The following is a 13925-nucleotide window of genomic DNA, read 5'->3' as shown; positions in this document are numbered from 1 at the left end:
CAGTGAGGTTTCTGCTCAGTTTTCCTCAGGGTCTCCTGGGAACATTGGTTGACTCCCTGCCTTGACCTGATAGAACCCATGGATGCTGTGACTCCCGAGGCAGAGACCTTAGACTCAGATTGTGTTTATTTCACTTGCTTATCTGATGAACCTCTATCATTTGAGCGAATCGACTCAAGATGTCTCAACCTGTGCCAAGGACATACAGGGAGGGCTTTCCTGCTAAAGACAAAGGAGGAGAGAAAGAGGAGCAATGAATGCCCTGGTGCCCAAGCCAAGCCTTCAGTGCTTCTTGACTTTTGTTCACTGGTCAACAAACCATTTTGTCAGGGATGTTTGTTCTAGTAAAATCCTCTAGAAGTGACAGTTGTGCCCATAAAAGCTGAATTCCTCTTGATGAAGCAGGGGTGGTGAGAGGTTGTTCTTCTTGCTCAGACCTCTCTTTGAGGAGCACAGTGCAAAATTGTCACTTTCATGGATCAGAGGAGGGAAGTGAAAAGAGACATATATTGATCCTATATACTCTTGACCTGGTAAACCATTTGGGACCTCACAGAAGAAGTCAGTTCTAATGTCCCAGAGCAATGGATCTCTGGGTTTCTACTCTGGAGGAGTAAATAGACAGATAATGGCTCATGTCACAGGGTCACCACTCTAAGGAGGTGAGAAATCTGTCTGATCAGCTTTGATCTTCCCTTTCAGAGGTTCCAAAAACAGAGCAGACATTTGAAGAGCGCCTGATCCTCAAAGCTTTCTTACTGAAATTTGTCAATGCCTACTCACCCATCTTCTATGTGGCCTTTTTCAAGGGAAGGTGAGTATCTTGGTGCCATATGCAGAAGGGCAATTGGTCACAAAGACAGTCCTCCACTAGAGTCAGCCTGTCCCCATTGTCAGCTTACATCTTCAGCTCTGTGTCCCACTCCTATTGCCACCTGACTGCACTAATCATGTTGGATTAACATCTTCAGATTCTGATAACTTGGGGAAATCTGCAGTTATTGGCTTTGGCCCTGAAGGGTTAATCCTAGAGGAATGTGTGTCTCCCAAGTTGAGGACATGGCAGGAGAAAACTTCATGTCCAGCCAGTGATTCTTGGGTCTTGCAATGCAGATCTGATGCTATCTACCCAGGTCAATGTGGACTTCATAGATTAGGACACAGTCTCCCACAAGACTGCCCTCACTTCAGACACTACTGCAAGCTCTGGGACTCTCAGGTCACTGATGGTTCTGCCCAACTGGCTACAACCACTGACCCCCTAGGGTTTGATAATTCACGGGAACAGCTAATAGAACTTGGGATGTGCTGTCTCTAAAGTTACAGTGTTATTACAGCAAAGGGTTACAAGTCTGAACTGGCAAATGGGAAAGACACATAAGGCAAGGTCTAGGAGCGTCTTGGAAAGAAGCTTACATGTCCTCAGGATGTCAGCTTCCTGGCACATCAACATGCACCACCAACCGCTCATCCAGGCTTCAGTGTCCAGAGTTTTTATTGGGGTCCCATTATCCAGACATCATTGAATGAATCATGGCTCATGTAATTGAACTTAGTCTCCAGTCCCTCTCCCCCATCTGAGGTCAGGCTGCCTTTACTTGGCTCAAAGCCCCAACTCTAATCACGTGGTTGGTCTTCCTGGCATTGGCCTCCATGATTCTGAATGAATGGAAAAAGAATTGTGGTACATATATACAGTGGAATAATAGTCATAAAAAGGAACAATATTAGATCAGTTGTAGTGATGTGGATGAGCCTAGAGTCTGTCATACAGAGTAAAGCTAAGTCAGAAAGAGAAAAACAAATATGATATATTAATGCATATGTATGGAATCTAGAAAAATGGTACAGATCTTATTTGCAGGTCAGGAATAGAGATGCACACATAGAGAAAGGACTTGTGGACATGATAGGGGAAGGAGAGGATGGGGCAGGGATCGAGAGAGCAGCACTGACATATATACACTATCATGTGGAAAATATGTTTTAATAGTTAGTGGGAGGACACTGTGTAATATAGGGAGCTTAGCTCAGTGCTCTGTGATGACCTAGAGGGGTGGGATGGTGGGTTGGGGATGGGAGGAAGGCTCAAAAGGGACGGGATATATGTATACATATAGCTGGTTCATGTTGTTGTTCAGCAGAAACTAACACAACATTGTAAAGCAATTATACTCCAATCTAAAAAATCTTAAAAAAAAAAAAAAAAAGAATTACCTTACTAGCATAAACTTAGGTCTAGTCCCAGGGGACCACCATGAATAACAAAGACACTCCTATCAGGAAATTCCAAGGATTTAGAGGTTCTTCCCAGGGACCAAGGACAATGACCAGTCATATTCTTTATTATATAATAGTCCTGGGTATAAATCGCTTCTGATAAGTATCATTTGTGGTCAGATCAGCTAGGTACTGCCAAGATTTCCCCTTAGGCATCAGCTAAGCAGGAAGCTTCCTTAGGACCAAGAGCTCATCAAGCAGGCAGCGATAGCAAGACTGTCATCGTCCACACTTTATAATTTCCTATAAATGTGTTTGTGACCCAAACTGCTACTCCTTGTCAGGACCTCTGCACTTGAGGCTCATGAAATTATAGTAGCAGAGTGGTTATCCATATTAATGATTATATACTTCTTTGGTGATTTATGTCTAGATTTAATATAAATAGAAACTTGCATACATATGATATTCTGGGGGAAAAAAATCGTAGGTCTCTGACCCTTAGATAAACTTGTAGTGTGCTGAGAGGGAGAGTCTTGGCAACAGCACACTGCAGTCTGCGGTAAGGGCTGTAAGAAAAGGTGGAAAGAGAGTGTTAGGGGAACTTTTAATTATGAACAGAGACAGGAAGACTGCACCAGGAGGGGAAGTCAAGCTGAGCCTCCAACAGATGAGCAAGATTTCAGGAGATGGGTGAGCGGATAACATTTCAAGAAAGTAGGATTCTTCTATTGGCCTGTCTGGTTCCATGGTTGGCTGGTACCTCTCCACCTCCCCCATCTGCTCAATCTTCTTATTCCCTAATAAATTAAACCCTTAGATCTTAGAAGAGGAATGAGACAGGCTTCTTCCATTCCTTTGAGTATTTTCAGTAAGAAGTCTGAATTCTTCGTTTCTGGTCTCAAGAATCTCCACTTGCAGTTTTAGTGCATCTTGGCCTTCATTTCCTGGGAAATCAGAAGCCCTTGTGGAGGAATTGCAGTCAGAACTCAACTCTTTTTTTAAAAATACATTTTATTTTGTATTGGAGTGTAGCTGATTAATGAGCAATGTTGCGATAGTTTCAGGTGGACAGCGATGGGACTCAGCCATACATATGCGTGTATCCATTCTCCCCCAAACTCCCCTCCCCTCCAGAGTGCCACGTAACATTGAGCAGAGTTCCCTGTGCTATACAATATGTTCCTGTTGATTATCCACTTAAAATATAGCAGTGTGTGCATGTGCATCCCAATGGATAGTTAGTTATAGAACTCAGTTCTTGACACAAGTTGAAGGAAGAAGTTGCAGGACAGTACACTTAAAGACAAAGAGGGCATGGCAGCCCACTTGGCTGGGAAATCCCATGGACAGAGGAACCTGGTGAACCGTGGTTCACAAGGTCACAAAGAGTTGGATATGACTGAAGCAATTTAGCATGCATGCACCTGCTAAGACCATCCAAACTTTGTTGTGTTTAGGCTCTGAAATGATCACACACACACACACACACACACACACACACACATGACTGCCCCAGCTCCACACCACACCCGGCCTCAACCCCTCTGCCCTGGGATGTGACCTAGTCAAAGGTGACCCCCTGGTGTTATAGGTGATTGTTAGCTGATAACAGGTGTGAACTCCTTCCCAGAGGAGTAGCACCGCCCTGGCCAGTTCTTCCTAGGAGGACATTGGGCAGTGACTGGTCCACTGGGAAGACATACCCTCGGGGCAGCCCTGCCTTCCTCTCTCTTTCCCTAACTCTTCCCACACTTCTCCCTTCCAGGTTTGTCGGTAGACCCGGAAGCTATGTTTATGTGTTTGATGGTTACCGCATGGAAGAGGCAAGTATAGCCGCTGGTGTTTCCTGCCTGGCTAGTGGCTCGTAGGTGCCCCTCCCGCCCCAGCCCCATCCTTATATCCCCACTGCAGCCTGGCTAAGCTCACGCCCTTGCCTTTCTGATGCCCCTTCTTGCATCTTCTCCTCCTGCAGTGTGCCCCCGGGGGCTGCCTCATGGAGCTGTGCATCCAACTCAGCATCATCATGTTGGGGAAGCAGCTGATCCAGAACAACATCTTTGAGATTGGAGTCCCGTGAGTAATGAGCTCTGCTCACCCCGCTCGTGGCTGCCAGGGCTGAGCCTGGCAGAGTCAGACTTCCAGCAAGATCTCAGGGCTTCTGCTCTTCTAAGATAGGGTGGCTGTTCTCTCCTCTGTCCATGCATGCTCAGTTGCTCTGTTGTGTCCAACTTCTTTGCAACCCCATGGACTGTAGCCCCGCCAGTCTCCTCTGTCCCTGGGATTTCCCAGGCAAGAATACTGGAGTGGGTTGACATTTCCTACTTGAGGGGATTTTCATGACCCAAGGTTTGAACCCATGTCTTGCATCTCCTGCATTGGCAGGTGAATTCTTTACCACTGAGTCACCTAGGAAGCACTCCTCTGTCTGTTTCTTCAATAGCTTCCCAATGACGTAGTGCCCCTCCTGCATGTTTTGTTTGCCAATCTGATTTGGGATGTTGGAGGCTCAGCGGGATTAAGCACTTGCTTCCCTGATGACTCAGTGGTAAAGAATCTGCCTGCAATGCAGGAGAGGTGGATTTGATCCCTGGGTTGGGAAGATCCCCTGGAGAAGGAAACCCATTCCAGTATTCTTGCCTGGAGAATCCCATGGACAGAGGAGCCTGACTGGCTACAGTCCATGGGATCGTAAAGAGTCGAACATGATTGAGCGACTAAACAACAACAACAGTTAGTACCCATAACAGTAAGTGACAGAGCTGAGAGTCAGATATCTCTGACTTCAAAGTGCATCATGCTTTTAATGCTGTGTCCTCCCAGTGAGCAAGTAAAAGAGCCTTTCAGTATGGTAGATGGTACTTCCCAGGTGGTCCAGTGATTAAGATCCCATGCTTCCACTGCCGGAGGCTCAGGTTCAATCCCTGCTTGGGGAACTAAGTTCCCCCAAATTAAAAAGAACTATAGTAAATGCGTGAATATGAAAGACTGAACCCCAATGTAATCATTTAGAAAAATCTCTAAGGAACTGTGGCACACATGGTCTTAAGAGGGGAAGGATGCATAGCTGGTGAAACACAGGCTGGATTTTCCTGCGGCTTCTCTCCCCTCCCCTCCCACATGGTTTTATACAAATTTCATACAAGTCCTTCTTTGGTTAGGTTTTGCATTGAGATAGTCATGAAAATAAACACAGACACACATCCACTGGACCCAAAAGTGGATGCAACAGGTGAAAATCTACCTTCAGGCAGAGAAAATGTGGCTCTCTCTGCCTTTCATTTTTATGGCTTTTTATTTATTTATTTTTTTGGTGTAAAGAAGTCTGTTTCAGGAGATATTTTCAGCTAGCTTGGCATCAGAGAGCCAGGGAATGACAGAGAAAATTGAGGTAACTCTTATAGGCTGAGCCAACCCTGTTTAGGAGGACTGGATTGTTTGTACCAGACTTGGAGTTCTTTGCAAACTTGCAAGATTATATCCATTCTGGGATGCATTCACCAGACAGTCCCCATAAGGTTAAGTGAAGATACTGCCACTTGTTCTGTCTCCCTCTTGGAGATTTACTCTGCGTATTATTTGAATGGTTCTGAGAAGTCCTGCAGTAAAGAAACTGGTTTAATCCCTTTCTTTCCGGCTACATTTGTTCATGTCATTGAACTGGGGTCTCAATGGCAGACTTTGGAGTCCACTCTGACTAGTGTAAGCAGCAAAGGAATTTGAGAACAATATGAACAGAATATGATGTGAGGGATAGAGAGCCAGGCTCTGAGCTGCAGGACCAGGAACAACACTGTCCACACGGCAGGAGGGCTTGCAGGGAATGCTGCTGCCTCCATCTCTCAGTTCAGATGGCTCAGAGTGAAAAATGAGAATTGGATATCACAGAGCTAAACCCACAAAAACTGCAGTCTGAGCCTTCCCAGCTGTCTTCATCAGCTTGAGTTGCTGTAACAAAATAACATTGACTGGGTGGCTTAGTGCAGACATTAATTTCTGAGTCCTGGAGGCCATGAAGTTCAAGATTAAGGTGCCTGCAGGTTTGGTTCTGATGAGGACTGCCATCCCATGTAAGCTCATGTGACCCATTCTCTGTATGTATATGGAGAGAAAGAGAGCTCCGGCACCTTCTTTTTATAATATAAGGGCACTAATCCCATCATGGGACCCCACCCTCATGGCCTAATCTAAACCGAGTAAGTGAAAGTGTTAGTTGCTGTTAGTTAGTCATGTCTGTCTCTGTGTGAGCCCGTGGACTGTAGTCCACCAGCCTCCTTTGTCCATGGGATTCTCCAGACAAGAATACTGGAGTGGGTAACCATTACATTCTCCAGGGGATCTTCCTGACCCAGGGATTGAACCCAGGTCTCCTGCACTTCAGATTGCCAGTTAGGACTTCATCTTATGGATTCTGGAGGGGACACAGTCAGTCTGTAACACAAGCCTCTTGGTTTAACCTATACACAAAATATTTGAGACTTCCCTGGTGGTCCAGTGGCTGGGACTCCATGCTCCCAATGCAGGGGGCCTGGGTTTGATCCCTGGTCAGGGAACTAGATCCTGCATGTTGGAACTAAACCCAGCACAGCCAAATAAATGTTTTAAAAAGAAGATCTATGGTCTTTAAAAAAAAAATATGTATGTAATAAAAATATATATGCAATGGTCCTTATCTTCTCAAAGATGAGTTTTTTTAGTTTGGGAGACAAAATAGACTGTGTGTGACTGGGCATTCTCTCTGTGGTTTGACTCTGTCAGAATTCAGACAAGTGAAGGCCAGGCATTTCAGAGCCATCAAGGAAGACTTCATAAGCAGGCAACTGTCTCTAGGTCTTGAAAGAAGGCTGTCACTGTCATATGTAACCAGTTGGTCTGCCATTTAAAGAAACAGTTTCCCCTGGGTGTGGATATCTTCTTTAAACAAACAACATACAGATTTATCAGAACACTTCCTAACTCGCTTGTGGCTTAAAGAAGTTGTGGTGGTCCCCTGATGGGACCTGGAGCATGCCAGGGTCATGGCAGGAGCCAGAACCTCTCTCAGTCTGCTTAAAGGTGGCTGAGCCCTAGCTTCCTTGAGCTGATTGGGACAATTAGCAAATAAATATGTTCCAACTCCTTTCTTCAGGAAAAGCAACCCTGGTCACTGCTCCTATAGGAACAGCGACTGCCTGAAAGGTCCCCAGAGGAAGCTATTCTTTTGTCTTTCTCAGAAACACAGAGGGCTAAAATTATAATGGAGAAAACCAAAGTTGTCTGGAAAGAAAACTTTTTTTAACGAGAATCCTGCATATTCGCTCAGAACACTTTGCCGTCCCAGTGCTCAGAATGGGTCTCACCATCACCCACTATCAGTCAGGCGGTTTTTCTGTCCCCACACTGTGACAGCCTCAGGGGGCACTTGGGCAGGTGATCTTTCTTGGAGGAGATGGAGGAGAACATTGACCGGCATCTCTGTCTGCTTAAACCAGCCTCCAGTCCTCAGTCAGGAAATCATCAGTCTTGAGAAGCTCAACCCTCTGAAATAATGCCTGGGTCTCAGCTTTCTGATGGACAGTCATTCCGTGATAGTCATCAAGTAACGCTGGTGGGACACATGGTGCCTGTGGTCTAGGAGCTTAGCATCTCAGAGAGAACACATTTGTTATGGACCAACATCCAGGACATATACAGACTGGAAAAAGATGTGCCCCTTCGAAGCTGTGAGACCAGCTCATCCACCACTGCTACAAAGGATAGTCGCCCATACCCTCCAAACATCTGGGGAAAACACCTGTCTTTCCAGTACATTGGATGGAATTAGATACAGCTTGTAGGTGTGAGATGCCCCTTTTTTCTTTTCCGGGCCTCTGTTCTACCACTTAGCCCATCCACTCTGCACCCAGAAGTCTTTTTAGAGTATAAGAAAGGAAAGAAATCAGTCATGTGTTTGGACAGTGTGTTGGATGTTCCCCAACCATCAATCCCATCAACTCCATGACAGATGAAACCTACACCTGGCTGTTTTCCTTGCAGACTAAATTTTCTTCCTTATGCTTGATGTGTGTTTAATATGCCACCCTTTAATTGGTGGCATTTGCATAGTAATTCATAGAGCTGTGAGCAAGTCACTTCCTGTCTCACTGTCCTCATCTCTTGATGAAAAGGATTTAATAAGTCATAATATATAGCAGGATATAATGTAATATATATTTAGTATGTAATAACGTAATAATCTCTAAAGTATTGTCATTTCAGCTCTAGCATTCCATGAACCTCTCCTCTAGTCAATGAAACTGGTCACTGCTGATTCCAAGACAAGTCACTTCTATTTCAGAAGAGTTTTTCCTCATTTTAGTTCTTAGTGTGTTGTTCAGTCCCTAGGCTGTGTCTGACTGTTTGTGACCCCATGGACTGCAGCACTCCAGGCTCCTCATCCTTCACTATCTCCCAGGGTTGCTCAGATTCATGCCCATTGAGTTGGCGATGCTATCTAATCATCTCTAGTATGTTAATGGACACATATAGCCTAATCGGATAGTTGAATTCAGGGATGTAGAGCAAAAGTTCTTCCACCAAGCCTTATAGTCTATTATCTTCAAAGTGAAAGTAAAAGTCGCTCAATTGTTTCTGACTCTGCGACCCCATGGACTGTAGTCCTTGGAATTCTCCAGGCCAGAATACTGGAGTGGGTAGCCTTTCTCTTCTCCAGGGGATCTTCCCAACCCAGGGATCGAATGCAGGTCTCCTGCATTGCAGGCAGATTCTTTACCAGCTGAGCCACAAGGGAAACAAAGTTCTCAGTAATTCTACAGATTGTGACTTGCCTTTGTTCACTCAATCACCATGATTTTGGTTAATAGGTCTTCCACGCTCCACTCACAGCCCACTGTCAGTGGATTAGACTCATCCAGCCAAAGCTCATGCCCCTGGCAGTATCCTTATATATGACAGAGTTGAGAAACATAAGGTAAGCAAGAAAAAAATGGGGTCTTTAATAGGCTTCCCTGGTGGCTCAGGCAGTAAAAGCATCTGCCTACAATGTGGGAGACCCGGGTTCAATCCCTGGGTCAGGAAGATCCCTGGAGCAGGAAATAGCAGCCCACTCCAGTTTTCTTCTCTGGAAAATACCATGGACAGAGGAGCCTGATAGGCTTCAGTCCATGGGGTCACAAAGAGTCAGACACGACTGAGCCACTTCACTTTGTCACTTTTTAATAGGCAAAAGAGAAATGACAGTTGAGCCTGATGATGAGGAAGGAATATTATAAATTATAAAAACTGGATCTAGTGGTCTTTAATTCTTTGATGGAGGCAGTGCATCTCTGTAGGATAGAGATTTTTTTCAACAAACCTGGGTTTAAATCTAGGCATTACAAAATACTCACTGTAAAACCTTGGGGAAGTTATTCTAGAAAGATACATTGTTTTGTAAAAATACATCTTGCTTATATACTCAGCTTTCTAGAAAAGAGAAAACGTGGGCAACTGAGAAAGGACGAGCCATTCTTGGGTGTTACAGGCGGCCAAGGTGTTCCTGAGTGTCACTGGCTTTTATGTTTACAAGTGATGCTGTCTGAGTGTTTCAAGTCCAGGGAAGAGATCTTATCAGGACTCAGGATAACTTTTTTCTCTTCTATTCTGGGACCAAAGACTTGTGGCTCATGGTGGCTCTTAGGTACCTTCAGATACCTGCCTCCAACTTTTTTTTTTCCTTCAGGGAGATAAATATTAATCTTAGAGGCCAGACTTGATTTTTAAAAAACAAAAGCAAGTCTGAGGAGTTAAGTAGGTGATCATACTGAATAAGAATGTTTGGTAAAAAATATGATTATACACATCTTTACATTCATTGTCTACTTCTGAAAGCAATTTTCTAGATTCGTCCAAAGAAAATTTTAAAATGTTAATGACTGTCGAACTGACCTTTGTTAGTAAGCCAAGTACTTGGCTCTAACTTATCTCTCTGAGGATGCAGTGTTTGTCTTAGATTCCCTGTGTGTGCATACGTGCATGCTTGTGTATTGTGAAAAGCACCACCGCTACAATTCTGGTGGCTTCTCAAGTCGACCAGCCCAGCAGCCTTCTTTATTAGATTGTTTCCCAATCTTTAGTCACTGTCAGCAACTTCCAAATTGTTTTCCATTATTTACCTAGACACAAAGAGTGGAGCATGACTGAGTGACTTTCACTCACATTTACCTAAACAGCCATTGCATATTAATTTCCTCTAAACCAATTCACTTTTTAAGTCCATCTCATTTCTGAAAATGGAAAACTAACCCTATCAGTCACCCTGAATAGCAAACAACAGTAGAAAGAAATACAATAAAAATGATCCATTATTAATCATTGATCTTAGTGTAAGATCTGCATTCTCTTTATTGAAAAGGAAGTCACACAAGTGCCTTGGAGCTATTAACAGCATACCAGGGGTGGACTGGGGTTTTCTCCAGGCATGCAACCAGAGGGATGGGCTGAGAACAGTAAAGGGAATAATTCTCCCAGGTCCGCTAAGGAGATATAAGACCAACTCTAGTGAAAGTGAAAGTGAAGTCGTGTCCGACTTTTTGCGACCCCATGGACTGTAACCTACCAGGCTCCTCAGTCCATGGAATTTTCTAGGCAAGAGTACTGGAGTGGATTGCCATTTCCTTCTCCAGGGGATCTTCCCAACCCAGGGATCAAACCCAGGTCTCCCGCATTGCAGGCAGACGCTTTACCCTCTGAGCCATCAGCGAAGCCCAAGACCAAGTCTAGAGACCTTCCAAAAACATCCCATGGACTGTGAGTGGAATTCATCCTTTGCTTGGGAAACATTGGCTTAGAGCAATATTCTCACCTCTTAACCCCATGGATCTCTACAAGGCTGGCACAGATACCAGGTGTGTCCATGAATACTGTACATCTGCCCTTTGGGACCTCAGATAAACATCTTCAGCTTCCAGACTTCTCCCTTGTTACCCCTAAATCTTGTAGGGGCCCCAGTCAGGGCTCCCATGGAAGGCCAGCTCTGTCCCGGCACTATCCAAACAGAAGCGTGTCCCTGGAGGTGTAAAAATGAAGTGCTTTCAATGAAGGCAGCAAAACTGGGGTGGTAGGTGATTCAAGGGCAACTCTGTAACCAATGAGGACATGATGATAAATGAAACTGAAGTTGTGTGGTCTGGCCTTGAGCTCTACCCCCTCATGCAGCCCCAGACTGCTCGGGCCTGACAGTTGTGACACATGCTCTCCAGAGGGGAGGCAGGTGCTTTTCAACACAACGGGACTCAGAATAATGCTCACTGGCAGCTCCTTCTGACGTGACTTCAGATGTGGCTGGTGGCAGGGCAGGATCCAATCTTGTGCTAGTTATTACCTGAGTCCTTTGATGGGGACTGTCCTCATCTCCCTCACCACACACACACACACCACCCACCACCCTTCCCATCTGTGTTTGAGCAAAATGGACTTCAGATCCCAAAACACACCACAGTACATCCCAGCTCCTCACTATAATTTTATCTCGAATTCATCTCCAGTATCCCATGAAGCAAATAGGAAATGGCCTTTTATCATTCATGGAGATGAATGTGTGTGTGTGTGTGTGTGTGTGTGTGTGAAAGAGAGAGAGAGAGAGAGAGAGAGAGAGAGAAGGCTAAATGCTGTCTTCCTCAGGTGTCAGATTCTTTCCTGAGTAACGTCTGAGATGGACAGAGCAGATGGATTAATATGTCCACTGTCAAAATGTCTCCTGTTCCCTATTCTTGCTAGAAGCACCAGATCACATCCCCAAACAGCTGCAACATACCCCTGGACACAGCCAGGAAGATTTTGTAAACTTTCTTCTTTTTTTGATAAATGTGATGTCTTGTATTTCAGGACATAAAACAGTCTCTCTTTAAAGCCATCACAGGAGAGGGAGGTGTGTGTTCCCCTCAGTACAGTGGAATCTGGCTGTGAATCAGAGGCTTAAGGAACAAATTTGAATCCTGTCCCATGTCAAGAAGAGGAATACACAATTCAGAGGTTGATGTGTTTCTCTTCTTGTGCCCCATCCCAGGCTCAGTTCTGCCTTCTTTCACGAGGCTTGAGGTCTGTGGAGCCAGGGGCATTGGAAGACTGCCCGGGGTCCTGATTCCTCTGGTTGGGGGCGAGGGGAGGAGGCAAGGTGTGACCAAAGGTCACCGTGGTCTTCTGGTGAGCTTGTAGGGCACACACAGGGGGAAGGCTCGGAGTTCTGGACAGAGTTTCTGAAACTTGTCATTAACAAGGGACAGAGAAAGAGCAGATGAAAAGGAGATGAGGGTAACATCAAAGGAGTTATTTTAACAAGGGAGTGCGTCGTACGGTCGGAATCACCATCTGAGGCTTTCCACACGGCCCATCTGTGTATTATACAACGTGCAGGATTCCTGTTAAATCCTGCACTGGAGGGACTTCCTTTATTAATGTTTTTAATGGGGACTGGGATCTCCAGGAGGGAGGCTCCTGGGAAAGGGGGTTCGTAAGAACTTTGTGGACTTTGGGACCTGCCCACGGTGCAGCGCAGGGCTGACCACCCTGTCTTTCTTCCATCTGCCCTCCAGCCCAGCCTTGGTTGCTGTGGGGTCTCATGGTTGAGCATCTGTTCCCGTGACTCCTCTTTCCTTCTGTTTTTCCTCCTTGGAAGGTTCCTTCCCCTCCACTCGGCCCACAGACATGTTTATTGTGAGGGTTTCTGTTCTCTCCGTGATGGTTCTTGGGTCTCTAGCTCTAACTTCGATCTGTTTGCAGGGCTCCAGGCCACATATTGGAGGAGGATGTGGCAACCCACTCCAGTATTTTTGCCTGGGAAATCCCATGGACAGAGGAGCCTGGTGGGCTATTGCCCATGGGGCTGCAAAGAGTTGGACACGACTGAGCAACTAAACAACAAGAACAAGACCACATATAGCAAGGCTTATTAGGCCTCCCTACTTCATTGTCTCATGAGACCCTCCGTCTCAACAACACTTCCTCCCCCTCTTCTCTTGTGTCACCCAGCTTAGCCAGCTCTGCCACCAGCCACACACCTGGTTGAAGACTCTAGAGATCACCCTTGGTCCCTCTTTCCTTCCCAACTGCAGTTCCCCACTTGCTTAACCCCATCTCTGAAGCATGTTGCCATCTATCTGCTTCCCTTTGTGTCCATGACAACCGTCCTAGCCTCTGCGACCTTGATCTCTCACTGGCACCCCTGCATCCAGGTGGCTTAAAAGGCCATCTTCATGAACTTGGGCTACCTCTCAAGTCATCTTTCATCACTTTCTGTCTCTTACTCCACATTCCAAACATTTTGAACTCCTTTTAGTCCTGCAGTGAGCCATGCTCACACCGTCTGTGGCTGTTGCACAGATAATTCTCTGTGTCTAGAACACACACCTTTCCCCATCACAGCACTCTCTCTCTCTCTCCTGCTGCTTTGCTCATCTTTTGTCATTTAATTGGTTTATATTTCTTCCCCGTGAAAAACTTGCAGGTTGGGTTGACCATCGTCTCCTAAATCTCTCCCTTTCTATTACTCATTACACAGGATGGGTGACGTTTGTTTAAGTGTCCACTTCCCAGCTGAAGTACCTCATTAAACACATCAAATGCCTTTAAGAAAATATTTATTTATTTGACTGATCAGGTTGTAGTTGTAGCACGTGGGCTCTTTCATTGCAGCTCATGGACTCTCTAGTTGTGGTGTGTGGGGTCAGCAGTTGCAGCAAGAGGACTTA

At 45.5% G+C, this 13925-nt stretch overlaps 1 protein-coding gene across 1 annotated transcript in view; it reads left to right on the top strand.

The window, feature by feature from the left end:
* Nucleotides 1–13925, top strand: part of ANO2 (anoctamin 2) — a 340921-nt gene that overhangs the window by 284504 nt on the left and 42492 nt on the right. The window contains exons 17-19 of the mRNA XM_061124073.1: nt 703–814; nt 3989–4046; nt 4196–4296. Of these exons, the coding sequence (XP_060980056.1) occupies nt 703–814; nt 3989–4046; nt 4196–4296 (271 nt within the window). The remainder of the gene's footprint in view (nt 1–702; nt 815–3988; nt 4047–4195; nt 4297–13925) is intronic.

Source organism: Dama dama, chromosome 22 (genome assembly GCF_033118175.1).
Source record: "Dama dama isolate Ldn47 chromosome 22, ASM3311817v1, whole genome shotgun sequence".
Classification (NCBI taxonomy): Eukaryota; Metazoa; Chordata; class Mammalia; order Artiodactyla; family Cervidae; genus Dama; species Dama dama.
This window is presented reverse-complemented; position numbering and strand designations above follow the sequence as displayed.